Source organism: Crassostrea angulata, chromosome 1, assembly GCF_025612915.1.
Source record: "Crassostrea angulata isolate pt1a10 chromosome 1, ASM2561291v2, whole genome shotgun sequence".
NCBI classification, from domain to species: Eukaryota; Metazoa; Mollusca; class Bivalvia; order Ostreida; family Ostreidae; genus Magallana; species Magallana angulata.
Window position 1 is genome coordinate 5757686 of NC_069111.1, and position 26593 is coordinate 5784278.

The window sequence follows — 26593 nt, forward strand, 5'->3', positions numbered from 1 at the left end:
TTTTAAAGAGGTCGTTTTTATTTAATTGTGTCTGAAAAACCAACAAAGTTGTTGTAGATTCATCGTATAAGGAGGGGGCCCCAAAAAGTTGTTACTGCATACCATCCTTTTAATTGTTCTGTACAAGTATTTAACGTTTAGTGAGACATTTCTAAAGATAAAGAGTTATTCACATTCAACTTAAGATTTTTAAACTTGGTATTTCCTATTCAGAATGAACAAAAGCATGGCCTCAGTTCTGTGAGCAAAGCTCTTTATCTTGCTTATAATTCGAAACTAGACACAGCTGAATATGGTTAGTAAAGAGAAAATTGTAAACAATTAACACAGAAGAAACATGCACTAAAACAAAGAGAGAGCACAATTTATTTTTCATTATATATATATAGATATTTCTAGCAGCAAAAACAATCACCGTTTAGACTGAAAATGCAGAGCATCTTAACAAAACACGTTGCATTATAATCAACCATTCGGTAGAGATCGTACCGAGTTACCAATAGAATGTATAGTATTTATAATATAATACGTTGTTAGTGCCTCAGATTTTGCTAATTTGGCACAGGTAAACAATTAACTGTCTGATTTACCGAAGTCTATATTTGATTCGATACGTAAACATTCCAAAATACAGGCGATATTTCCCCTCAAGTTAACAAGCATAAACGAAATTCAAAACAACGTAACACCACGGTCACGAGTGAAAATGTCAACGCATTGAAAGACTTAACCTCAATTCACTTCACAAAATCGGCACAAATATATTTAGCATGTTTCAAGTATCTCTTCGCACGTAAACTGTTACACAACAAGCAATTTCATCTTTGTATGTTTGACCCGTTCCTCTGACTCTAACCCCCGCTTTTATATTGTGACGCACGTCATAATATAAAAGCGGGGGTTAGAGTCAGAGGAATCTCGGATTACCGTTTGTCATGCGTCAACATTAAAAAATGGCTGCCTTATATTATGAACTTTCGTTTTAGATATAGAATACCGAATCCGAAGTTATAAACCGATTGACAGCGATTATCTCTTTATTTTTTTTCCGTAAATTACTCAAATTTAAAACAGAATTCACCGATTATTTTTGCAATTTATATTTTCCTTCCCGTAAGGATTATTTTTGCAACATTACGTTAAATTTGACTCAGTAGTTTTTGAGAAGAAGATTTTTTAAAATGCACCCCCCTTTTTCTACAGTTTCGAGGTTTTCTCCACTTTGAAAAAAGATCGGTCTTTCATTTCTGCAATTTATAATCGCCTTCACATAAGGATGCTTTGTGCCAAATTTGGTTTAAATTGGCCGAGCGGTTTTAGAGAAGAAGTTCAAAATGTAAAAAAGATTACAGACAGACAGACGGCGGACAAAATGTGATCAGAATAGCTCACTTGAGCTTTCAGCTCAGGTGAGCTAAAAATGAGGCCAAAAAATTTGGTAGAGGCCAAATTTGAGGCCAGGCCAAAATTTGGGATCAAGCCAAATATATGTGACCAAAAATCATCATTCAAAAAAGTGTTTGTTTTTGTTTATTTGTTTGCAAGCTTCAAATTACAAGAGTTGGCCACTTTGTTTATGGTTAAAACAACGCAGTCGAATTCCAAACCTCTCCTCCCATGGAAATTTTTTTTAAGTTTACAAGTGGAAAATTGAATTTATTAGGAGCCCACCCCCTCCCACGTCTTTGCAAGCAGATAAAGAATATATAGGGGGAAAATCCAAAATCCCCCCCCCCCCCCCACACACACACGCATTAGGGATTTTTTTTTCGCTTGTCCTGATTTCTGATTAGTCCGTCCCATTTCCTTTAAAAACCAAGCTGTGTGCCTGTACTTATAAAACCTTATATATTGAGATTGAGAGTTAAGTAAAGTATATACCCTCTGCCAAAAATACACAAGGTACACATGGCCGCCACCTTGGATTAATTTATAACTGTCACATCGGCTGAAAGTTTCGCTCGAGAATCACCGGTTAAATTATTTTGGGATCATCTCAGTCTCCCGATCGGTCCTACGACATCTAAGCTTACAACCGATTCAACCAAAACGACGCATAAAAATCATCATTCAATTTGAATCCACCGACTTCGATAAGCGATAAATGTTTAAATGGAATACAAAATTTACAACTTTATATACACAAGATATCCATGCACCTGTGTTTTTGTCAATATCTATGAAATAAGGAATCATTCTTTGAGTATTATGAGGTGAGTATTTCGGTCGGGGCGTGGTCAAATCCAATAAAGCCCGAAGGGCTTTATGATAGATTTGACAACGCTTTGACCGAAATTATCACCTCATAAGATTCAAAGAATGATTCCCTATTACTTATATTTATATTATTTCCAATTTGTACACTTTAAAACAACATAATTTTTAAAACACTATTTTTTATGTAGCACATGCAATGTATTACAACGCGGCGCAGCCAATACCGTTTTTCGGTTATGTTATAAGGCACGCCCATTTTGTGTCACTCATAGTTTATGAAGTCATTGGGTTTTAGGGTTCAAAATTGGTTCGTAATGTTATCACAGACAAAGACAGTTGGAAATGTAAATATTTCAAATATCTGCATTTAGAAACGTGTATATAAACTTTGTGTAATAAAAGTTATATTTGACAGAATGAATTTCCACTTCCATCATTTCAACGTGTATGATGTTGTTAAAATTCAGAATCAGCGCCTTCTGAATATGCGCATCAATGCTATATTCAATTTGGAAAGGATAAATCGAGGTACGACGTCTTTGTTGTATCTTTATGGTTGTAAAAAGAATAAAGGAAACCACAATCAAAAATTCATAAAAGATTGTGTACTCTTTGAAAGTATTTTCCAATGTATCTTGCACAGGTAGTGCTGTGCTGCCTTACTTTGCATGCACATCGAACACGTGTGTCGTTCATACATAGTGCATAATGTCTGCATCTTATTATAGACATTTGCCGCACAACATCTAACGCAGTAGATAAGTGATAGTAAATCCAAGATGATAACAAAGAAACATTGTTTTATCAGTTTTTACAAAAACACTGTTTTCTTACGTATATATAAATGCTGTCACTACGCGATCTGCTATAGTGTGTGGTTTGCGCATGTGCAAAATTATCACAGTTTGACACAGATCGTTCTACAGTGATCAAGTGTTTTTGATATAATTATGTGTAATTATGTGTACCTGGATTTCAGGCTGGTTTGTTTCGTCTTGTACTGAATATTCCTTACCAGTGCAGTGTCTGTAATACTAATTTAAAAGGCTTCAAATATTTCCGTCCCGTGTGAATGAAATACCCGAATGCGGTGTGGCGGTAATCGAGCTATCGGCTTTATTTGAGGGGGGGGGGGGGGTGTAGCGATCAGCGTGCCATTAGAAATCGACAACTAATATGGTGGTAGTCGGTGCATGTGATAAAAGGGAAATAATGCTTATTTATGAATTCACTTCACTTACTTCACTTATTCCTGTTCGCTCCTTGGGGAGCATAGGGCCGCATTTATGAATGCATGTCAACTTAAATTAAGAGTTCCTCTAATTCCCTATAAGCTGATAAGAGTATCAATTAACTTCCAAAGATTGAAAAAAATAATTATATATTTTAGTATCAAACAGCACTGCTTCATGAAATAAAATATACAAAAACCCAATTTTACTTGCATAACATATTTAATAAAAAATAACGTGGAATTCTTATTGTTCAATTCTTGCATACCTTATTCACATACAGTAGCGGTGCATTTAGAAATGTATACATTCATATTAAAACTTAAGTTAATCTGTTCTCTAGAAGAAACTCTGAATTGCGGCATTTCGTTACAATTCATTACCAAGATACGCGTGTTCCTTGATTTCAGCGTAGTTCACACGTGGTTTTATAATTAAAACCCCTTTCCGCTGCTCTTAAAAAAGGTGAACGTCACCATATATTCTGAAAAATTAGTTAGCATTATGAGGCATATTTGGCGTTCTTTTATGACCCGGCTGAAAAACTCGGCTCAGTGACAACAGGTGCTCATATGGAAGTTTAAACAGAGAAGAGTGGTAGACCGCAAAGCAGTTCCGGTTTCCTCTACAAAGCGCCACCTGGCATTCGTGACATTTCCAGCGGGACTGGATCATTCCGCCGCTGGTGGTTTTCAGTTTGTTTGACCGACAGACCACACAGACACGGCGCTGACATACGCTCTCCTCGGGGGTGATCCGGACTGGAATATGGCGGTCGTAGTTAATCACTTCATGGGAAATACCTGTGTGCCCCGGATCTCCTGCAAGAGAATTGTTGTAACAGTTCAACGCTGTAAAAACGGCACACTATTTACTTTCAACGAAAATAAATGTATGCCTGTTAAGTACATCTTAATTCTTCTTAAACCTTCAACATAGACCTATGAAAACGTTCTGTACATAAAAATGGCGTACAACTTTGGAATAGTATTTATATTTTAAGTGAACATTGGTAGTCTTAAAATACTCAAATTTTTTACGATCGGATTCCCCAAACCTATACGTCTTTTTTCAAACAGAAGAAATAACGTCAAATTGATCATTTGTAGAATATATTCAGCGCCATCAATAGAACTAAAAACTAGTGAAAACCCAATATATGTTTGACTTATCAAATATGAGCAAGGCAAATGCAATAATACCAACTGCTTTTTAATATCCAAATCTCATTGGAATAGGTTTCATACACAACATCAAAAGCCAAGAACCATTAATGTTTTATTTATTCACTAGAATTTAATGAAATATAAAAAACAAAATACATTGTTAGGAATTTCGAGACCATACTGTGTCTCTTCTCACAACACTTTACTATTGTTAACGAAACTGTGCTACATGAAAACAATCTAATACTTAACCGCAAAGAAAAACAAAACAAACCAAATTATGTCCAAATTAAAGTTTGTAAAGTACTAATACTATTGAGGGCAAACACTACAATATCAATGTTGTAATTGTAATACCTGAAGGGGAAGGGGTGGGGATGGTCTGCAATATTTACAAAGAAATGTCTCGTTTGTACATAGTCATTCAAGTTTCTTCTAAAGGAATTGCAGGTCTGCAAAACGTTATTAAGAGAAGCAATCGCCAATAAATTCGGCTAGTTATGACAACATAAAAAATATGAAATCGGTAAAGTACATTCACTTTGGCATCTTAACAATCAATTCCCATTGTTTACTTCAAACAGTAAATTGTGGTAGATCTTGAAGCAGTCTTTCTTTCCAGTACACAGTCCGACAGTACAGACACTGCATTTGTAGACCGAGGAAACCGAATATTCACCGCCACCTTCCTGACTTCTCTTCGCAAAGCAAATTTCGCAGACCTTCTTCTTTTTGAAGTCTTCCTTAAGATTCACGCGTACGGGATAATGGATGGCCATCATTTCTTCTGTACTTGCAGATTCATCAAGCAACGTTTTTGTGATATGCTTTGCATTTTCTTGGTGATATCGATCAAAGCAAGATCTTCCTCCTGCTATGAATATTGAATTGCAAAGATATACGTTACATACTTTGCATTTATTTCGAACAAGATCAATTTTTCCTTTGGTTTCGGGGTTTTCATAGCAATACACGCACATTCCTCTCTCTCCTCCATCCACAAAAACATGCACTGGATGCTTAGGCGAAATCTCAGTTGAACAGTTTTTTTGTTCTTCATTTTGATTTTCTGCATTTTCGCTCTGGACATCATTCGACTCTGCTGTTTTATCCTTGGTCTGACAAGCTTCGTTCTGCGTCTCCGCTGCTGTTGCCCTCGGTGGTGAGTTATACCGATGTCTTACTTGTCGTTGTACTTTTAATCTGCTTTTCCTGCGAAAGGTTCTGAAATCGTAGCGGTATAGACCTTTACGTACAGGCTTCACTCCTTTTTCTCGGACCTCTTTTTCCATAGACATGCTCCGATGTTTACTCAGAGACCATTTTTTCGTGTTTTGAAGTCTCGAGGAAGGAGTTGTAAAGTTTCTTCTTTCCTGTTTACTGTGTTTTATTTTCTCGCGTCCTCTATCAAATGAGTGTTTCGTGTTGTCGAGTACAACACAACTTTGGTTCCCCCGCTCTGGGGAGTATATTTTTCGTGTGATTGCTGACCCTCTAATGATTCTTGATCTTTTCTTCAATTTGTTGCCTTTTTTTATTTTATTGGCCTCGTCAAAAGAACCTGACATTTTGTTAAAACCCTCCTCTTTTGAATTTCCAAAAAATAATCTATAGTTTTCTTCTTCGATTTCATAGCTTGTTGCTCGCATAGAGGAAGTATTTTCTCTTTCATTTTTATATTCCATCGATATCCCTTCAATGACTTTTTTGACTGGTTGAGCCAGGCTGTAGGCAGATGAAATTTTCCACTCGCATTCATTTGAGATGCAAGCAACTTGTTCAGAATTTTGTTCATTTAAGACTAAAGTGTCCATGTTATCTTCAGAGCAAATCGGGATGGCATACAAGAGGCTGGTCGGGTCGGATGCTAGAACATTCTGTTCAACCACTGAAAGAAAGAAAAACATTTACAGTGAAAAAATGAAACAAGGTTTAATCTATCTGATTCATTTTTCAACTTCAATTTTGTAATTCAATGGCAATATAAACTTATCTACTCTTAAACAAAAACATTTAAGGTAATGAAACCACAAAGTGTAAAACCCTAAAGGATTTGAAACTTGAGTCCAAGGAACAGGGTGGTATGCCTTGTCCAAAATACTACGCATCACTAATTGTAAAAAAACAACATGTGCCATTATGTCTCCATATAAAGATTAATCAGCTGATGTTGAGAACAATGAGAACTATGTTATATTAGGCCTTAATGATCCAGCGCAAAGTAATTGACGCAAACAAATGATCACAAAAATATTTTTATGTACAACAGAGACAATAAAAACATATTAAATTACATTACAATAAAAATAATTCAAAATAAGATGCAATCCAAAGATATGTAAGCGTTCTGGAACACATAACAGAATGTTTAAAATAATCACCGACACCATTTCCGGTATTTGATACCAAATTTATTTGTTATAAAAAGCGATGTCTTCAATCTGCTTGCACATGTGAAATTTTACGACAAGCCCATGTTATTCAGTTTATCGTGGAATGTGTTCCAACAATTTCTATTGTTAACACAGAGCGCCACGTCACACGTTACGCAGTTCCAGCTGGTTTCTACCCCGTGACCACTGCTGGTTGTAACCCCGGTCATACGGCAATGCTGACACACTCTCCTCCGCTTGGCATGCAGGCGTTCTGCCACGTGCAACACGGTCCCTACCAGGTAAGTGGGCGGGGGAGGATTTCTCACTTTATGTTTCACATTGTACGATTTAGGACGTGGACGAGCCTCTACAATGATAGGTAGAATAGTATTTAAGTTTACATTTGTTGGGACAATTCGAAGTTCACATGGTGCAATTGGCTAAGACATACCAACCATACAACAGATACACAGACTTCAAACAACACTTCACATCAGTCAAACGAAAACAAATACTAGTAACAAATACGATCCGCAGTTTAAACAATGTAAAAACGTTTTTTGTCACCACATTCTCATTGATTTGATCAAGTTCCGTAATGTGTATTTAAAGATACAATATTGGAGAGAAAATCTACCTTCACTGTAGCAGACCAATCTAGCAAATAATAAGTAAATATTAATGATATGAGTTTAACAAATCAAATGCATGGTCCATCTAACCCTAAATTAACCTGAGATTAGCGATTCATCCTGAAGGGAAATCATATCATGTCATTAGAAACGTTTCATCGGTTTGTGGATCAAATAAGATCTAACAACCTTAATGAAGATCAATCACTGAGCACTGAAGTTGTTGTAAATCAACATTGTACCTTGCGAATAGCATCATAATTTTTATGCATTGAAGACTGAAAATAAACCCAATCTGCAATTATTTAAATAAATTGCTCAAAACTGGATAATCGTTGTGACATTTTATACATGTATCCTGCATCTGCCTTATAAGTCCTCTGTAGCAAAAAAGTTTTTTATAACTAACTTTAAAAAATAAATAGAATCATGGAGAAGAGGCTAGATTTTATTTTGGATGAAACAAAATTTTATATAAGACAGGTATACAAACAATTATCGACATACAAGTAACTTACAGAATGTTTTAACGAAACAGGAATATACTTAAAAATTATCTTTTGTCGAGGTGGATGGAGGGGTACAAGGACACACAAGTTGTCAAAGTGTTTAAAATTATTCAACACAAAAACATCGACAACCAATAATAATTAAAAAAAAAAGGCTTAATCGCCATTATATGTCATGTAATACAAAGGTACATCAAATAACATAAAATTACTATAACTGATATTATACGAAACATATAAAGAATTTTATTAACAGGGATTGCTTCTATCGCAAACTTTCTGCAGGTACTATTTTACATACAAACATCTCCGACAAGACGGACAGCTTTCCGAGAACCTCAGTGGAAAGTGAATTCTTTGGAATATAGTTGTGAAAAGATCTTTTTCACTTTAAAACAGATCCTGTCAGTTGATGGAAAGTAACAAAACAATTTCGCGAAAGAGAATTGCAGAGCGGCAGGTTACAAACATTACATTTGAAATAGGTTTCTACTTTAGATCCTCTCTCTGTCCTACGCTTGTTCACTTTGCATAAATGACAGCTTTTCCTGCCACAACGAACGTCCTCTCTGGAAAATTTTACGGCGCGGTGTGTTTCTCCGTCAATAGTGACTACTCCCGGTAATCGAGGGGCCATTTGTACTACGTCGGATACGCTATGCACAGTCTCTGTAAGGGAACATAAAACGTGGCTGTAACCTCAACAAAGTCAAGAGCCTTTAGTCTCAAAACCAAAATCAGGCATGTATTCGAAGCACATATTAAAATATATTCCTATTCTTATGTTCATCAAACTCATTTCACACCATCTACACGTACATGTGTTATTATTTAGAAAAATACACTGTAAACTCCAATTGTTAAAGAAAAAAATCATTTATACAAGAAACATTTGTTCAATCTTACGAACAATCGCCAAAATAATCCAAAGCTTTCTCAAAATGTTTCAATGATCTGAATTATATAGCCCTTATTTCTCCAACATGTTTTCTGTGAATTTATATTTTTAACCGTTTTGTTGATTTTAAGCCACTTAATATCATTGTCAACAATGTCGTTTCACTCCTGTGAGTTTTTGGTCAGATTTTCGTGGAACAATGTGAAGCAGTTCCTCTTGCCGATACAGAGAGCCACGGCGCACTGCTCACACTTCCACTGGGTCTCCACAGTCCGCCCACTGTTGGTCGTCACACCGATCGACCGACAATACACGCAGGACCTCTTGTAGTTCCTACTTCCGGTGAATCTTTCTGCCATGTGCACTTGGCTCCCTTCGTTAGTTTGTAAAATGAAGGAAAGCTGCGTTTGAATGCGACTTTTTGCTTCAAGGTTGTGCGGTTTTCCAACGGATAGCTGATGTTCTGGAAAATATTAAAATCATAGCAAATGCCATAAACCCAATTTACTTGATAAAACTAAAAAAAAATATATTTTAACAACTATTCATATTTAATATCCTGACATGTTTTCTCTTAATACTAACACAAAATAAATGACAAATATTGCACAAAACTCTGCACTTTTCAAAATTCCCAAAATACCAAGATTTTAGCAATGACAACAAAATCCAAGCCAAAACACATAAATAAATTGATTTCAGACTATTCTGTGTCTTAGATCTCACTATTCGCCTGACATTTTTCCCCATGAAAATTGTTCAGCAGATAAGGTTCACCGTTTATCCTGTTCACATCCCAAATCACTACTGACGATCATTTGCGCATTGTAATGAAGTTTGACGCCTTCATGGAAACGGCCAAAGCATTGAGTTATCACTCTGTTACATAAAGCAACATCACATGCTTCGCATTTATAATTCGTATATATATCCCATCCTGATTTGGTCTTCACACGATAATAGTAGCACAAGGCGCAGCGCTTTCTAGAACCAGGAACAAGGCGGTGGGGAACATCCATCGGAGGATTACGGCGGGGCTTGGGAAACACTGGAGAAAACGAGGCTTGTCTGAAATCTGAAAAGACAGGTCAGAGGATGATTTCGTTCTACAGTTTATCCATGATTTCAAATTTATTCACAAAATCTCGATATATTTTCAGTTGTAATAAATAATAAATGTCAAGATGCACCACACTTCAAAGAGTGTTCATAATAACAGGAAAGTAGTCCTTTAATGTATTACATCCAGTAATATGAATAAACAGGTATACAGTATATAATGCCAAAAGTTTAATCCGTTACCATCCCCATGTTATGCACTAAAAATTAAATGCAAAGCTCACAAATCGACTATAAATCTGAAGGACTTTCACAATTTGGTATTTAATTTTCCAATACAAAAATTCTGGTGAAACCCATCAGCCATGATATCCTTGCAATTGAGAGCTCACGTGATGTCCGCTTGATTTCAAGAGCTCGTGATAGAGTTCAAAGCATTTTGTGGTCCCAGCACAAAGAGGGACTTCACAAGCCACGCAGTGACTTGTCGTTTTAACTCGGTATCCTGACCGAGTTCGCACTTTGGTCATTTGACAGTAAAAACAGCGCTTTAATTTGTTGCCATCCATTTTGGAGAGGCGATGTTCCCCGGCGTGGGTTCGGTTAATTGATCGAGATGCATCATGATGCCGCATTGTATTCTCATATGAGTAACTTGCATAAGGTTCTGAAATTAAAGAAAGTTTGTCAATATCTTCTGCTAACTGATGACAGCATCCGATACAAAAAATCGGTGGAATCTAAATTCTTCATGATCAAAGTATGACTAAAACTACATGGGAAAGACAATTACCTCAGATATGTGACAATTCTCGACACCTTCACAATGAAGCGAACCACAACAATGCGCAAGTTTCACCTTAATGGATCTTCATATACTTTATACACAGAAAAAGTAATTCAAATTATGATACCTTTTATTAAAAAAATTCTATACAAGTGGCACAAACTCTGTTATTTACAATAAACTTAACGGAACATGTGTTAGTTTGAAGATTTCATGTTTGTTATGGATTCATTTTGGAGAGCGTTGTATACAGCTTAAATTCGGCTCTAGATATTGGTCCCTGCAACCCGTGATGTTTAATTATTTCATGGTACTTGAAAAAGCATCTGTACTCATTTCGACACAGAGGGATTCGGCAAACATTGCACTCATAGTACGATTTCTTCGCAAATCCAGCTTTTGTTACATTCCGCATTAGACTACAGTATCCACACGTGCGATTTTGAGTCATATTCAGCCGAACTAGTGAATGGATGACACCATTGCAATCCATTTGTACTGCCTTGAACCGCGGGTCTGGTTTGTACAGTTGATATGCACCAGTATTTGCTTGGTATAGATTATGAGAAAGGTTAGGAAATCTATATTCCATTTCCTCGAAGTTGATTGACTGTGACGCCATAGATGATCCTGCAAAGACAACGAAAACTCAAACTCAGGTCGTTGCATACTCTGACATTCTCTCTTATTTCATATTATATAGAGACTGAGAGACCTATCAGCTCAGAGCAAAATTCAACAACCCAAGGAACTATTATTTGAATCACAGTTTTTAACATACATATTCTTCTATAAAACATCAGCCATCATTTTCTTGGAAGTGCACTACATTCATGTCAAACTAATACAAAAAAAACTTTCCAAGTTTTATTTCATTCAAATACGGATATTTCACAATGGTAGTACTTCACACATAATCATTTCATGGTACTTTCTGAAACATTCCTTTTTGCACAGGAAAACGTTACAAACGGTACACTTGTAGGCCGATTTGCGAGTTTCTCCACATTTGAATCTCCGACCAGAGTGTTTACAGAACTGACACACTCTGCGTTTCTCACCCACCACAAGGTTGTGATTTAGCTTCTGTCCAGTTTGTAGAGTTTCCGAATAGGTATTAAAAATCCGGGTTGTCTTCTCTGTTGGTTCTGGAACAGAAACCGGATGTAGTTGATCAAAGCCAGATTGATTTTCATTCATATTAATTTCTGGTACACACTGTTATAAAACAACTGTCTTTAAAGTCACTATGCGACCAATTTCAGGGGAATACAAGTTCATAGAAATAACCAAACGTCGACTAAGTAATGAAGGCATTGCAAACATAAGTACAACGATATGAAAACGAAGAAAAAGAAATGCATTTCTCTTTATCTTTGCTTACACCGATCACGTTTCCCGGTGATAATGGAAACTTGCTATTCACAAACTGGATGGTATTTTGCCAAATGGTACTTTTCAAAACACCTTCTTTTATAACTTTTACATAAAGACACTTCACAAATTGAACACATGTATTTGGACTTTAAAGTCTCTCCACTTGGGTATCTGACATCAGACGCCTTACACTGAACACACACTTTAGCCCGACCCCCACAGATCACTGTCATTTTATGCACAATACTGCATCCATTATTTGTCTCTATGAAAGTGAAAATGTCATCTCTTCGTCCAATATGCGAATCTCTTAGCACAGTCTCTCCGTCTTCTGATAAAGATATAATGGCACCAGGCTCTGCAAGAAAGAAAATGCCCTCAATGGTTTCACCGTTCTCTCATTCTAATATCATTTTCGAATTTTTTTTCATGAATAACATTCCATAAAATTGTGCTATCAAACGGTTTGAAAACAAAGTGTGACAAATTGTATGATTCCTAGTCTCGCTAAAATATCTACAAGAAAACTGTATTGAATTTCACAACTCCGAAAACCCCTGTTACTGCGAAATCTTACAACCTCAAATTGCATCAAACGCAGATTATGTAAAATTGTATATCTTTTATTATTTTCAACAAACCACAATAAATATGCATTGTTATGTGAAATTTTATTGTCAAAATTACATTTTACAAATATTCACAGAAGTCATCCTGAAATTAAATGAATTCCTTTCGATTATATACGCAATTATAATATTTAAAATTAGCATCACTTCCACTAACTGAACTATATACACTTTGTCTGCACTACTACGGAAGCAACTGGCTGAATGCGACGCTGGGGTGCCTTTTATCAAGTAACTCGTGGTATTTAACAAAACAATCTCGCGTTACTTGACGACAAAGGTTCACTTCACAAGCTTCACACTTGTAGTAAGAAGTCCTGACCACTCCACATCCAAAACGGTTACCCATTATCTTACAATATCGACATACGCCATTTTTGGCGTGCACAAGTCGGTGGAACTTCCCGCCATCAGAATCACCACGTGTTTCCATCGTCAGAAAAGGGCTCACTTGGTCTGAGAGTGGAGCTGTTCAAGCAAATGGTACTCTGTTAATTTACTGATGAATAATGTGGATCGTTATTAATTCCAACATATATTATTTGTAAATATATACTAAGAATCATGCTTGTATGTAAATCTACTGATAACAACATCCCAATACAAACACAGCTTTAAGTCCTATTAATCTGAATCATAGTCAGATGCTCGTCAACTGTACTGAATCGAAAGCATGCAACTCAACTCTGGAATCCAACGTGATTTATTAAGCAATCAAATAATTTGACTGCTTAGGAAAAAAACCTTTCACAACAGTTCAAGAGTAAGCAGAAATGTAGAAATTCAATAATTTATCTAAAAAGGAATGAACGCCCTTACTTGAATGATAGTAACTAAATTTAGTGACAAGCTATATAATCTAGTGAATAGTCACGCATCGAGAAAAAAAGAAGTTAAGAGTTTAACAGAGTAAATGTGAAAAATATAGAACAATCAAGTGTTGAGCTGTCCTTTCTACCTTAGTTCATAAACTAATTTCAAACAAGCATTCAAAGAGCGCGCAGGTAACCAACTGTATATTCTGATGATCGGATATTTCCTTTCATTTCTCCAATGTTAATTTTGCTAACTGATGGTGCCACTGATAAAAACAGTCTTTGAAATTTGGACGACAGAGGGAAACATTACAAGCGTCGCATCTGTAGTAGGACCTCCTAAACATCCCACACGCAAATTTACTTCCTAATCTTTTGCAATGTGCACACACTCGTTTTATACCACCGGGATTCTGAATCAGACGGTGGGCAATGCCTGCGATAACCTGACATGTCTCTGTGTCCAGGAAACTGAAACCTTTTGACGTTCGACCAACACTTGGTCCTGATCCTCTCCAAGACAATGATCGGGTTGGTCTCAAAGATTCCATTGGTGCAGACAAGGGTTCTGTAATAATAAATTGGCGTGTAAGAATCGCTATTATGTCATGACTGGTGTGATATGCGTAGATGACATGCACAGCCTTACTGAACTGACGAAAGTCACAAAATTACGTACGTAATGGAGTGCAATTAACCGAAAATCTCTCAATCCACTATATATCTATAAGAAACCAGAGGTTGCTACACTTTCAAGTTACAGAGATGTGCCTTCAAATTGTTTTTGTATTTGAAGGACCGCCCACATTTTAAACACAAAAAGTCGCGGTTCTTGGAGTGAGATCGCTTGTGCGACTCAAGTCTGCTCACACAGTGAAAGTGTTTACCACACACTTCACAGGCAGGTAGCTTAGTTTTCTCTCCATGGTTAAGTTTATAATGGAGTCTATAACCCGATTTTGTTTTTAGCATCTTTCCACATTTTGGACAAACAAAGCCAAAATTTCCAAGGTGGTCTTGAATAAAGTTTGGTTTTGGTAGAATAGTTGTTGTTCCTCCTTGGCTCTTCGGCTCTAAAAATAAACATGTTGGCTTTAATTACATATCCTTTCAACTCGCGATATTAACATACCTGTACTTCATTTTTGTTGTACAAAAAAACTAATAACTTTGCTTTACACTCTAATCATTTCAGAAGAAAATCATTTTGAATAACCAAATATTTTAATGATCAAATCACAGTGGAGTAAATATACCAAACTCACAGTGGAGTAAATATACCAAACTAAGTAAAGTTCATGGGCAAGAAATCGACAAGAACAATTACATACAATGGATGTGATATGCACTGCTTCCTACTTCTGTAACATTGGGCAGTTATGTCTCTGAAGATTAAACTTGTGTTTAAAAGCCTTGTTACAAGTCGCACAAAAATAGTTCTGTTGATCAGAGTGCGATCGCATGTGTACATTTAACTGACTTCTTGTTGCGCAGGACTTCCCACAAACCTCACACTTGTAGGTCTGGACCTCTCCCTCTTTAGTGTGATACATCTTCATATGATTGTTGTAGCCCATTCTAGATTTAAACCCCTTGCCACATGGAATGCAGATGTCAACAAACATACTGCCATCAACATGCTTCAGACGAACATGCTCATTGCGTTCTTCTTTCGTTTTAAAAATGCAAGAACACCATCGACAGTGGTACAACCCTTTATGGTACACAGATCGTTCGTGAATGAGCAGATCACTCTCACTATAAAAGGAGGTCATGCACAGCTCGCATAGAAATCCAGGAGCCTGGAGAGGGGTATTCTTTGCCATGGTAGACTTCTTTCTGACACTAACAATTGGAGAATTGCTACCCATTGGTTGAGACTGAGAAGTGGTTGGACCGGAATGAAAACCAGATAAAAATGGTCTTGTGTCGTTCGTTTTGGACTGCATCGACTCCCACCCAGATATAAGTCTTAGTGGAAGTGGAGATGGGCTGGAAAATGAATGGTCAGACCTTTCTGGTTGTTGGGCACTTTGACCATACTCATTTTGGCCTCTACTATCAATTAATGATGTTTGTTCCATAGTATCCTCTTCTATCAATAGCTGCGGATCATCAGGTGATGTTGTATTTCCTGAAGAGAAACATAAATTCCTTTATCGTCACGGCTGATCATAAGTCGGCACCCATTGTTTCTTCTTTTAATATTCAGTCAGAGAAAATACAAATTGTTAATCTCAAAACCCAATCATGTAGTATGTCCATTTTTCTTTATCATCCAAACGAAATTCAATTAGCTTTATCAGAGGTAATTCAAATAAGATAAAAAGGAAGGGAGGGCAAAAGTTTGGGGTTAATATATATCTTTTTCACAAATTGTTCAAATAATTTTAAAAATTACGTCTACTAATTTAAAATATTGGTATTTGCAGGATGATGCAAATATCCAACAGTTTACATTTTCAACAAATAATTGTCATCGAACAATTCTGCAGTAAGATTAAGCATGAGAAAAAGTTATTTGTAAGTGTGTATGTAACACAGGCAGTGGTGAGATATGCATGATAAATGTACTTGTATGTGCTATAGAAATTGGTATCCTTCCTCATTTCATCCTGCTTTTCATTCCAAATTTCACAACACAATATCAAGATTCCCGATCTTTTAGCCTTGATGGTTATAGGCCGTTATGCGTACAAACATGAACATGTTTTCTGCAGAAGACAGAGAGGTTCGATTTGCAATGTAATCCTTTTCTGATAAAAAAAAATCAATTCAAATGTATTTTCCTTTTTCATTACAAAGATATAGCAGATATTTTGATCACTGTCAAGAATCATACTTTATTTGTTTATAATTCAAACAATATACCAGTCGTAAACCCTATTAATGATAAAACAAAACTTTAATCCTCCTTAAACTGATCCGAAAACCATATGTCACTTTAACCTCAAATCATAAAGAAAAAGATAATGCAAGAAATATTCAGAAAACAAATTCTAATTGGAATAGAAATACAACAACAAAGATAAAAACAATTCAGCACCTTATGACATATTTTCTAATGTATTCAACAGTTTATGTTTTTAAACTGAAGTGCACTGTCATTCTGCATCTTAAAACAAGAAGCTTGGGGTGTGAGACAATCAGGTAAAACTTTTTCTTCTGCTGAGGAGTCGATTCCTGGCAAATGTTCTATAAGCTGTAATTTTTCTTCCAAGAGCTGAGTGGGTATCTGTCATTGAAGAGTCTGATTTCTGGACACAGAACACTGAAAGAAAAAAATCAGCAAATATCATTCACCTGCCAACTTGTGGGGATTCACTTATTTAATTTTATTAAAGTTACAAGCTTTCCTCCAAACAACGTTTGGTGAAGGTATTTTAAGTGTTTATACAAGAATCTAATCTTCTGCGTTTTGAGATGTTTTTGAGTGTGCGTTGCCCGAGTGTGACATTGACTAAGGTCATGCATTCCTCAGGTCAAACAATTCCCCTTAGTGATGGAACCTCACCTTTCCATTTGAATCATTTGAGATATATAACTTACTTACACAAAACAGTGAATTCTGTATTTTTTTAAATCATCAAATCTGAGACTAATAAAAAAAACTTCAGCGTATTTTATCCACAATGAATGTTTTATTTTAACTTCTAAAACCTTAGTTTTGAAACAGAGAAACTTTTGACCTGAGGGATGACATACCTTACTGGTCTAAATGAAATCTTTTCTGACTTTACTTCGTCTAGCTCTAGCAGATGTTATCTTGCTTCCAAGAGTTTGGTGAATTGTGGTCAGTCTTGTGTCCGAATATTTAGTGCAAAAATCTGCAACATCATTCACAATGCTTCATAAAAATCTTGATATCTTTATTTCTTAAGAATGGATACATATGTTCTTAACATTACTTGTGTGATGTGTAAATTTGACAACATATCTTACAGGTGCATGGTCACAATTTTGGTCAAAATTTATTTTCTGGCTTTTAATGTTTAGCAAAAGCTTAGGCAACCAAAATTTGAGTGTCGGTTGTCAAATTTTAAGCGAGATAGAGAGCTCAAGATTCTCTGTTATGTAAACATATCATGTTTTTTGTTTCCATATTGAATTTGGACAAAAAAATCAAGGTTTAGACCAAAAATGAATGTGACAAATGCCAGGATCTGTTAATACTGTTAGTGATTAAAACAAATTAGTAGATACAAAATCAACTTGAAAAGACTTTTAACAGTATTTTGAACCAATGTAAACAAAAATGTGGCATATGAGCCCTATTCAAATAACAAAGAATTGTTAGCTCTGTACCTTGCCCAACTCTAAAACAGACATTAAAATTTTAGTTGATCATTAGAAGAGCATTTCTAAATCATTGTAAAGAAAAAAACTGGTAGAATAAATTTTGATCAAAATCATGACCATGCTCCTTCAAAGGTGCCATCATGTTGATGCTAAAAATTAAACAGATTCTATTCAGCCCAATAAACTTTAGGTAAGTTTTTTGGCCAAAGTATCTGTTAGGTAAGTTAGAATGTAAGAGCTGGATGACCAGTTTACTGACATCATGTACCTTCTATAGCGTATATTATGACTCGGTTCAGCGGTGTGTACCCTTGGTACAAATTATAGTCGCCTTCTGTATTTCTTATTGTTGCATTGATGAGCTCCGACTTATCATAGAATGTACTCAGTAGATATCTGGCTGCTGGAGTTCCATCCCTTGACTGGGTCTTCTCATTAAACTTGATCTTACTCAGCGCTGTTTCATATTGCTTTCTGTACAGATAGACGGAGGTGTTGGGTGCCAGCTCTACCATCTACAAATAAAGAGAGAGGCATACATATAAAAGATGCCTTTTTGGAAGATTAAGATTGAAATCTAAATAACAATTATTGTAGAATTGTAATAGTTTCATACCCCATAATGCATTGCTTTGCTGCCCTCCATAATTCCTGGTCTTGGAGAATCTGCATGCTCCTGTACCTGAATGTCTGGAAAAAAAGACAATGATTAAGAACTCATTCCACATCCCATTTAAATTGATACGGAATTTCAGACCAAAACAATGAATGTTACTCTGTAAAGTTTTTATTCACATTTCATACAATAACAAAAGTGACTTACCAATATATGATAACCAGGTAATTTCTCCATTTCTTCATCAAGTTCATCAAAATAATATTCCTCCTCTAAGCTTTCAAAATTGAAAACTTTACAGGGTGCATTCACTATCTTAGTGATAAAATTCTGTTTTCTTGAAGTGTAGCATTTATCTCTTAAATCTATAAATCCAGTATTTGCATTTTGCAAGGCTGTGACCTAACCATTCTTTTTCCTCTTCTGCGACAAGAAAATTTTGTTTTCCGTACAGAACAAACAACAAACTAGTGATAACAATTTTATCATATATTTGTATTATGTCACATGAACAAAAGTTGTACATTAATTACAGCATTATATACATGTACAAAATCCTCAACGGTCTTATTCTACACATTCTAAGTCCACTTGATGCTTTCCTTCTCTGTTTTGAAGATAGGAAACTTACCTTTTCTTGGTGTGTTGAAAAGGTGAGCATTTTAGTGTACTGCAGTATATTTTGTAGATTTTTTGTTATAAATCAGGAACATTATTTTACTTTGTCCAGAATATTTAATACTGTAAGCCAGCAACCAGTATCCAATGCTTTTCCCAGGCTCCTTATCATTTTGCTTTTGAGCTTCTTTCTTATATCGAGCAACAGCATCCACAATCCATTTGATTCATGACTTTTTTCTGCTTACCTCCACAAGGTCCAACATGATTTCATGACTTATCATTAACATCAACCTACACCAGGCGAATAACGACAGTTACAGCCAATGTGCCTACTCAACCTTTTCATTCCTACAGCAAAACCTTACATCACAACTACTTTCCCTACAGCTACTTCTCCAAAAACTGACTACCTATAAACTTCCTATCCTAGCCCGTGACTCTCCTAACTTAACACCTAATGATATCTGAACAATGTCTATCAATAACAGAACTATTCAACTTGAATGACATCTATGAGACAAGCCTTTTACACTTACAGATTTTCAGATCATTTTTCCTATGACAGAACAAACTGGGAAGAGCAATGGATGCCTTATATAACTGGGACCTGTTTAATGTGCTAGGTATTAAAGCCATAATAAAAAAGACCATTTTCATAGCCCTTGTCTTAATTTAAAATACAATCTTCATCCTTGAAAAAAAATATTTATACTTTGATACAATGATTTTCTTTATTCTATGAAAATGGTCATTTTTAGTTCAAGAAAAGCTTGCTTGTTCTCCTTGTGCAATGTCAGAATTTGTTACTATAATCATGTAATTCAAGCAAACTTTCCTTTGAAAAGAATAAATGCTGTGTACGAAATGAATGTTTTTATTCTTTGCTTCATTACCGTTTGAATTATCTGAATACTAATGTTAATCATGGAGAACACCCTTTGTACATCATGATTCTGCTGGATACCTTTAAATAGCAACTTTATGATGGAGCAAAGAATAAAACTTTCATTTATAATAACATTCACATTGATAACTTCATAAATTTCAACCTAGAAACATTTCATTTAACTAAAAAATGGACTCTGTAAAACAATCAGAGATGGAAATCTTTCTTTTTTTATTCAGGCGAAAATACAAACTATAAATACACATCTTCTGAACAACAGAATTTACAAGAAGCATTGAAAAAATATTCACAAATCATTAATCATCTTTTGGTGTAATTGGTCTATTATTGAAAAATAAGGTATACTGTCCCTGGACCAGTTTAACCGAGAGATTATTCTTGTTTCTCCAGTACTGAATGACAGCGTTTTTCTGAACTCTAGTTCTCTGTTTTATTGGGATCTTGAATGTGCCGAGTGCTAGATTAAGGAGAGTCTCGTACGTCTCCTGATTCATGGTTCGCATTGCTCGAGAACTAGACGTCAGAGACGAGAATCTAAAGCTGGGACTCAAGCTACTCAATGAGGGACCTAAAAGAGGAAAAAATATGGGGTCTGAGAATAAGGCTTCAGAAGTTCCCATCTAATCTTCTAGATACCCAGTTACAGAAAAGGAAAATGACAGAACTATGCCCTACGGTACATCTCTGATTGCTTTGACGGAGTCTCATTTCTTGATTAAAGAAACAAATCTTGTGCACTTGTGATTCAAGATATAATCATGATTCTGACATTACAAGTGCATCAAATAATGTTTCTTTCATTATTTGATTTACTGCCAGTAAAAAGGGAAATAACACTGGGTTTTTTGTTTTAAATTGTCAATTTAATTAATTTTTCATATGCACATATTGAAGCATTTGTTTGAATTTGAGTTTCACGTAACAAATGATCTTTTTCTATTTACATTATCTCAAAACAGATCTAGACAATGATAGTTCCCCTTTTGCTGACAAGGTAAAAAGAAAGCATGAACACAAACCTCTAAAGTTGCCCATGTACCAGTTTCCACTCTGGTCCATACTCATGTTGCCACTTTCGTTGGACATTTCATCCCTGTGCATGTCTCCTGGGGGTTCCTCCACATCGTAATCACTCTGATCCTCATCGTTCTGTCCGTGGGACTGACCAGACCCACCCCCTCCCACATCAGACACATACATGTCTAACATTCCTGTCTCCTCTGGTCCCAACTCATTCTCAACTTTCACAATGCTGATATCTGGGGAAAGTCTGTTATTGTGATCTTTCACCCGCGACCTGTAAAGTAAATCATCTTCAGAATAACTGTTATTTACACAGCAAATTACATGAATTTATTCAATGTCAACTAACTAGTAATGATATATTCATATCCTAAAGGAATCATCACTCAAATATTTCTAATTCTATCATTATGTCAATGATAACTTCAAGTGCATGTTGCTGTTTTTCAAATATCAAATTCAAGGTTTTGACAGAGTTTATCTACTCTTTCACTTAAGGCATATTAATAAACTGACTAACCCCATATCACGAGGGGGCCTGTCTAAGGGAGGGGCCTTCTCTGTGTTCTCCACTCGACTGATCGTCTGTGGTTTAGGGCCCCTCTGTACAGCACCAGGGGACACAGATTCTGCCTGCATGGCACTGCCTGCAGCAAAAGGCTTCTGCTGAAGACTCTGGGTTAATGGTCTGGTTGATGTGGTCATAGATATGGGATAAGGGTGGGTGGACTGGGATCCAGCTACTAATTCAGGTGGGCGCGGTCTCTGAGTGGCAACTTCAACATCCGAAGGCTGCTCTTGATTTTTGGCTGATTTTTCTGGTTCAGTCTTTGGTGGATAAATAGGGTTGCTATAGTGAGGGGGTCTCTCTTTCAGAGAGGATGAATCTGATGAAGAGGGTGAACTAGGAATGAATGGAGCGGAATCTGAAGCAGATTTCTGACTAGAAACATCTGAAGCACCAGGTACACTAACAATCTGAACGTCTGCGGGGGCGTCTCTCTGACTGGCCACTGACACCCCCACAGTGCTCTGTACCTTTCTTAACTCCCTCTCCTCTTCTCCTGGTCGTTTACCTGGAGGCTCTGTCTGTATTAACTCGATGCTGTCTTCTACAATATCAATCACACCAGGCTGTTGACTAGGAACATGAACAGATGAGGGAGTGGATGAGTGTGATCCCAATCTCGGTACACGATCCCAAGGATCGTTAACTGTGTAACTTTCCTTCATTCCAGACATGTCGTGGGTACGGGAATCCGACATTGGACTGGGCTGCCTTTGGAATCTAGGTCGCTTACTGCCTGGGCTGATTGGTCTGTCCGTGGACCTTTTCTGGTTTCTGTCTTGGACTTTCTGAAGCTCTGTGGTTCTCACATGTTTGAATTCCATCTGGTCTGGATAGTTGTAACGATACTGATTGCCTGATGGCAAATTAATGCATTTGATAAAGTCAGCACAACATTTTATGGCATTTTCCACTTGAAGGAGCCTAGAGATTTTTTCAATGTCTTTGTAGTTTTCTTCAGTGAGTGTCATGAAACCTTCATATAAATATTGTAGGAATGTGTTGATGGATTCTTGTTTGATGTCTGCAGTTAGTCGTACTTCTAAATGGGACCCTGCTGCAGCATTCTCCATGGACTGTAACATTGGACATGCAGCTACCAGCACCACACGGTGAGCCTGAAATATGAAGAACAACAGAGGTGAATTCATGTTAGAATTACATTAGCATTATAGTAACATTATGTTTCATACTGATTAGGCAAAAAATATTAAACTTAGTTTTAAAAAATGTACTTATTAAAGAGATTTTCTATGAACTCACTTTTGAAATGACGCTGCCAGTTCGAATGATAGCATCACACAACGTCTGTGATTTCCACATCGAGGCCAGCTGATATAGTAGAGAGCTGGAGTGAATGTGATTCATGTAGGTCTTTTGATAATTCATCCTGGTCAACTTTGGGACTTCAAAGATTTACTAATCTGTAACAGAACACAAAATTGACAAAACCAAATTCTGACAATACCAAATTCTGAACATACCAAAAAATATATATCAAAACCTGAGAATTTAATTAATTGATAAAAGGTTAGGCTGTCACAGTAGTGATGTTAATTTTGTGGAAAAATGATCAGTATTTCGTTGGTGGCATTTAAATTAAATCATTAGAATTGGTACTTTGAATTTATGCATAAACCTGAATAATCAGAGATTTGTGCATAACTTTAATAAAATCTATCATATATGCATATAGCCGTTTTGTGTTAAAGTGTGATGTATTTAAAAAAATCATTAATACTGTGGTAAGTGTGGTTTGCTAAAATCAGTCAATATTTTTCTATAAAGTGTGCAGTAAATAATTATTACAGAATACAGACCCCCGTTTTATTATGAGTTTTGTCAAGGCACTTACTACATAAATAGGTTATACATTAAACTAACATCAAAATATTTTTTTTTAATATGATTAAATTCAATTTTAATATCAAAACAGTTGGAGAGTTCAGTGGTCTGTTCACAATTATGTCACACTAAAAACGCAGTTGATTCTGAGTACCGCTAAGCTTATTGCTCCTTTCAACAGAGTTCAAAAAAACACATTGAATGTATTACATTGGCATCCATGACAATGCCAAAATTATTGCTTGATTGAAATTGTCTCCCATCTCATTGAAATACCCTGCGGATAAAATTTTATAAGCAAAAAATGAAGATATTTTTTTTTTATGGAACTTCTAATTTTAGCCTTATTTTTTAACATTTTATTTAAGAAGGGCACAAATCCCCTTCTTTTGAAAATCTAATATAAATTAAACACATTTTACGAGATGTTGAGAGATGTGAGCTAGCATTCATTAAATTCAATTATATATATATATAGAGACATACTAGGCATTAGCCAACTTAAACTGATGGGAATCAACTTCATTTTGTATAAAATTTAAACATCCAGTAATGTTAATACATTCTAGGTGGTTTTCCAAGCTCTTGTGGAAATGCCAGAGAAGTTGTGATTGTAATGCTCATGTGTAATTATCACGAGCCACCAAAACCTATGCATGTATTTTATTTTTATATTGGCCATTGTTTATCAAATTTGTGATATCATCTACTATGTTAACGATGTGACCATTGGACTAAGGCTAAAGCACTGATATTTGGGGTTAAAACAGAAGGTTCAGTTTCTTTTTTAAGAAATAGAGAATAAAATTTATTGGAAACATTCACAAAGCAGCCTATAAGCTGGAAGAAAATTTTTTGGCTGTTAGTCCCCCCATTTCAACTTTCTTTTCTTATTGATTTTCTAGATAGTCCAGCCACACCATTTTATGATAAGAAAGATAACTTGTGTTTGTGACCCGACAGCCATTGATATTCAAATTTCCTCCATTATGTAAACAATTGTAAAATTTTAACAGACAACATCCTTAGTGATTCCAGCTAGAAGTATATGAATGTGGAAGTAGCAGAACGGTTCCGTTATTTATTCCCACACTTGAAGAATATAAACTTTAAATAGACTGTATGGTTAACTTAAAATCATTTAAATTCTCTTTGATATAAAAGTAGTTGGAAAAAGTTTGTACTTTCTGGTAGTTTATATTAGTGATTCTGACTTTTCCATGCATTAAAATGAATTCAAATTGAATTGCAAAAATATGCACAGAATTTTAATTTCAAAAAATTGTCTATAGATCAGAATTGGAATCCGCTGCTTTTCGCTGTACTTGGTATTATAAAGTTTTACATAAAGTACTTCAATATAGGTACATGTAAAAAAAAAATCTATTAGTAGGCCCTATTATATAAAATTACATAAAATAAATTATAACTCGCAAAATTTTGAGTGTCGTTTACAAAATGCGTTTTAAGTCATAAAAAATTCTGGTTTAGATCCAAACGCAGTTCCCCAGATTTTCTTGGGTAAGAAATCAATAGGAAATAAATAAGAGATTATAGCATCATACATTGTAGGCTGTGTTCTGCCAACATGGCTTCCTCTTTTGACCCAAATTATAAATGCAACACGCTGTTCGGCATCTAAACAGTTGTTCAGCCATGCAATAAACAATACAGTTAAACAACTTCATGTAGAATATGTAAATACAAACCATAAAAATTTCAATGTGAAGGATCGGCTCTTCTTTCATAAAATTTATCTCTTTATCGTCTTTTTATGCATCTGTTTGATTATCGTTCATGTTTATTGCGCATAAATGCTTGCGCATCTTTTGTGTAACGTAATTTTGCGTATCTCGATCCCGATATTAACCACAATCAGGATTTTTGCGGGTCAATACGACTTCTAAAATGAACTCACATACTATATTGTCAGGAAAATGTCTAAGTCATCATTTCAAAATTAATATAGTTGGTCAAATAAAGGGGGAAAATTTGCAATGTTGTATAGAATAACGAATTTGTAAAAAAGAAAAAAAAAACACGCGCAACCAGGAAAAATACATTATATAACACCAGGGATGTATATATACTAACTGTTATACATGTATATGTCTCTGATAACACATCATGTATCAAAGAACATACGTATAATTTTTTTAAAAAATTAACCAACAAAAATGCACAAAAAATTTATGACAAACGTATGTACGCTCAAAGGAAAGCATAGTACCGAATTACTGAGCTATTTATTCGCACAAAGGCTTGTTCCGATGGGGCTACTTCGACCTTCGCAACTCCTTCTCTAGGGCGAATATGCGAGAGTGCGAAGTTGCGAAGGCGAAAGTGCGAAGTTGAAGGAACGAAAGTGCGATGATGCGACGCGGCGAACCGTGAATATTCGAATGGCGAAAGTGCGAAGTTGCGAAGGCGAAGGAACGATACTACTATCTTTCTTTCGCCTTTGCAACTTCGCTCATCGGAACACCATAGGGATCCGGCGTCCGATAGAAGGTGTGGTAATATAAGCAATTGTACGAAAGACGAATAGGGCCACTTAAAAAAATATTTTTATCTCGTAATTACGAGAAAAGATCTCGTTATAACGAGTTAATTATCTCGTTATTACGAGAAAAGATCTCGTAATTACGAGAAAAGATCTCGTTATTACGATTTAATTATCTCGTTATTATGAGAAAAGATCTCGTAATTACGAGAAAAGATCTCGTTATAACGAGTTAATTATCTCGTTATTACGAGTTAATTATCTCGTAATTACGAGAAAAGATCTCGTAATTACGAGAAAAGATCTCGTTATAATGAGTTAATTATCTCGTAATTACGAGAAAAGATCTCGTAATTACGAGAAAAGATCTCGTTATTACGAGAAAAGATCTCGTTATTACGAGTTAATTATCTCGTTATTACGAGAAAAGATCTATTTTTGAAATGGCGCGTTTTATTATTCTATTCTTTTTATATAAAGTGTATGAACTACTGCAATGTTTATTAATATACACT

The 26593-nt window shown here is 35.7% G+C and overlaps 1 protein-coding gene across 8 annotated transcripts; it reads right to left on the reverse strand.

Moving 5' to 3' along the window:
* Nucleotides 1–4656: 4656 nt before the first annotated feature.
* On the reverse strand, nt 4657–25413 carry LOC128170921 (zinc finger and BTB domain-containing protein 47-like). 8 transcript variants are annotated; one of them, XR_008241947.1, is made up of 9 exons: nt 25285–25412; nt 22994–23154; nt 21683–22848; nt 21159–21436; nt 18612–18685; nt 18264–18510; nt 17437–17523; nt 16743–16967; nt 15716–15830 (listed from the first exon to the last, which is right to left on the reverse strand). XR_008241947.1 is itself a non-coding variant. In XM_052836704.1 (8 exons), the coding sequence occupies exons 2-8, from the start codon at nt 23117–23119 to the stop codon at nt 16843–16845; spliced, it is 2103 nt and encodes a 700-aa protein (XP_052692664.1). In that variant the 5' UTR covers nt 23120–23154; nt 25285–25412; the 3' UTR covers nt 16670–16842. The 8 variants fall into 8 exon arrangements, 6 of the variants coding, with proteins under 6 accessions (XP_052692636.1, XP_052692656.1, XP_052692647.1 ...); XR_008241946.1 differs by lacking the exon at nt 15716–15830 and adding an exon at nt 16271–16452; XM_052836704.1 differs by lacking the exon at nt 15716–15830 and having other exon boundaries at nt 16670–16967.
* Between the last annotated feature and the right edge of the window lie 1180 nt (nt 25414–26593).

What these genes read in the sequence shown, in the direction of transcription:
- LOC128170921 (XM_052836676.1), bottom strand. Translation starts at nt 23,119, where the DNA reads ATGAATTATCAAAAGACCTACATGAATCACATTCACTCCAGCTCTCTA. An exon ending in CTGGCAGCGTCATTTCAAAA is followed by an intron (nt 22,849 to 22,993) that starts GTGAGTTCATAG and finishes TTCATATTTCAG; the next exon opens with GCTCACCGTGTGGTGCTGGT. An exon ending in AGGCCCCCTCGTGATATGGG is followed by an intron (nt 21,437 to 21,682) that starts GTTAGTCAGTTT and finishes TTTACTTTACAG; the next exon opens with GTCGCGGGTGAAAGATCACA.